This window comes from Neophocaena asiaeorientalis, unplaced genomic scaffold, assembly GCF_003031525.2.
Source record: "Neophocaena asiaeorientalis asiaeorientalis breed wild unplaced genomic scaffold, Neophocaena_asiaeorientalis_V1.1 scaffold43, whole genome shotgun sequence".
NCBI classification, from domain to species: Eukaryota; Metazoa; Chordata; class Mammalia; order Artiodactyla; family Phocoenidae; genus Neophocaena; species Neophocaena asiaeorientalis.
The window spans coordinates 718,343-720,303 of record NW_020173674.1 but is presented as its reverse complement, the minus strand read 5'-3'; the positions used below and the strand labels follow the sequence as shown (position 1 = coordinate 720,303).

The 1,961-nt window shown below is 66.0% G+C and overlaps 1 protein-coding gene across 1 annotated transcript in view; it reads right to left on the bottom strand.

The window, feature by feature from the left end:
* LOC112402241 (intestinal mucin-like protein) overlaps positions 1 to 1,961 on the bottom strand; it is an 8,900-nt gene that overhangs the window by 458 nt on the left and 6,481 nt on the right. Inside the window, exons 14-19 of the mRNA XM_024749034.1 lie at positions 1,804 to 1,844; positions 1,464 to 1,586; positions 1,268 to 1,369; positions 723 to 1,037; positions 383 to 518; positions 30 to 156 (exon numbers count right to left, since the gene is read on the bottom strand). Of these exons, the coding sequence (XP_024604802.1) occupies positions 30 to 156; positions 383 to 518; positions 723 to 1,037; positions 1,268 to 1,369; positions 1,464 to 1,586; positions 1,804 to 1,844 (844 nt within the window). The remainder of the gene's footprint in view (positions 1 to 29; positions 157 to 382; positions 519 to 722; positions 1,038 to 1,267; positions 1,370 to 1,463; positions 1,587 to 1,803; positions 1,845 to 1,961) is intronic.

The window sequence follows — 1,961 nt, the reverse complement described above, 5'->3', positions numbered from 1 at the left end:
ACCAGGGCCACTCGCGGCCTGGGCCTCACGTGGCGAAGGTCCCGCAGGACCCGAAGCAGTCGTTCATGGTGACCAGCTTGGCGCAGCCGTTGTGCGAAATTTCCCTGACGACAGGGACAGTGGAGCAGGGGACCCTGGTCTCATTGCGAGGGAGGCCTGGGGAGAGGGGGCAGAGGCTCGGGGGGTCTCCACCATCCAGGGCCCTCTCACTCCCCCTCACCGCTTCCTCTCCCCTCCCCAAGCACCCCACCTCGGCCGCCCTCAAGCAAGCTGAGCTCTGTCTTGCTTCCTGGGATTCAGGCTTCCTGGGCAGCCCAGGTGATGCCTTCGAACTCAGCGTCCAGCTGAGAGTGGCACAGAGGGGACGGGATTCCCGGGGCACCATCCCCTCGTGCTGTCCTCCCTTCAAGGGGCCCGGGTGGAGCCCACTGCCAGGCCGCCGCGCCCCGTGCCCCAGGAGCCACCCGCCCGAACTCACATTTCCTGCAGCAGCCATTGGGCATGAGTGTGATGGAGCCCTGGCGGGAAGGAGAAAGAGCTGGGACTCGCAGGCCTCCCCGAGCAGTGACAGCCCCCCTCTTGCCACGGGGGTGCAAGCGGCCGTTCCTGCATAAGGGCCCACAGCAGACCCTCCAGGCTGGAGGCTGCTGTCCTGGTGCTGGAGGTCCAGCCGCTCAGGAACATCGGGGACCCGCACTCCCAGCAGTGATGGGCCCGCTCACCGGGAGACAGGTGCTGGGGTCAAAGTCAGGGCAGGTGATGCTGGAGACGGATGAGATGAACTGGCCATGTATCTTCATGCAGCTGAAGAAGGTACAGTTGTTCAGGGGGTCTCTCTTCATGTCGCCGGGCTGTGGGGCAGAGAAGGGTCTGTGGGAGGCCTGGCAGGAGTCCCACCCAGAAAGGCAACTGGAGACACCTGGCAGCTCCCCGAACACCCTGCCGAGTGCAGCCCACAGGCCCGGGGCCACCAGGCCGGCGGCACCCAGGAGCGGCCCAGGGACTACCAGCCTGTAGTCCACAGACGGGTCCACAACCTAAACCGCACATCCCGCAGAGGTGACCTGATCTGGAAAGGGTGTCTTTCAGAGGGAGCTGAGTTAAAGATCTCCAGGTGAGACCATCCTGGATTACCCGGGGCGTGGGGGAGGGACAGGGGGCCAAAATCCCATGGCAGGTGTCCTGATAAGAGACAGGACGTGTACAGCCTTGCAGCCCCGGGGGAGACACAGCCTTGCCCCAGGCGGGGAAGGACAGGCGTGCGCACCTTCAGGACCATGCCCTGGCTGCCGGGCCGGTTGATGACGATGCACTGGGTCTGCTGACACTTCTTGCAACACTCGCCGGGGTTGTCCACCAGCTCAAAGCCCTGCAGGACACCCGGGCGGGCTGGCATCGAAAGAGGAAGGGCTGCGCGGGGACGCGGTGGGCGGGCCGCACTTGTCTGGGCAGGGGGTGCTTACGGGGTTGCAGGAGGTGTTGCAAGGCACGTGGGTGCAGGAGATGATGTTGAGCTGCGTGGCGTTGTCCCTGCCTTCGGTGCACGTGCAGTTCTGGCACTTGGAGGAGAAGACTGGAGAACCGGGCTTCGGGCACAGGGAGGGCAGGTGAGGCGGGGCCTCCAAGGCACCTCCCCTCCTCCAGGGCACCGCCCCCCATCACCAGCAGGTGAGCTGGGTGCCCCGGGGGCCGAGAGCCCCCAGAGCAGGGCCCCTCACCGGGCCAGCCAAGAGCCTGCCAAACCCCATGCCCCGAAGCCCTCTGTGCACCCGGCCCCGCTCCCCGCAGCCCGTCAGGGCTCACCTGGTACTCAGCGTTCTGGAGAACACACACACCCTTGGGCACTTGGGGGCAAGAAGAGGAACGAAGGTCAGACTGTCCTGCCTGAGCCCACGTGGACGCAGAGCCAGCGGACTGGGCTGGGTGCATCCGCTGGGCAGAACTTGAGCCCCCAGGCAGGG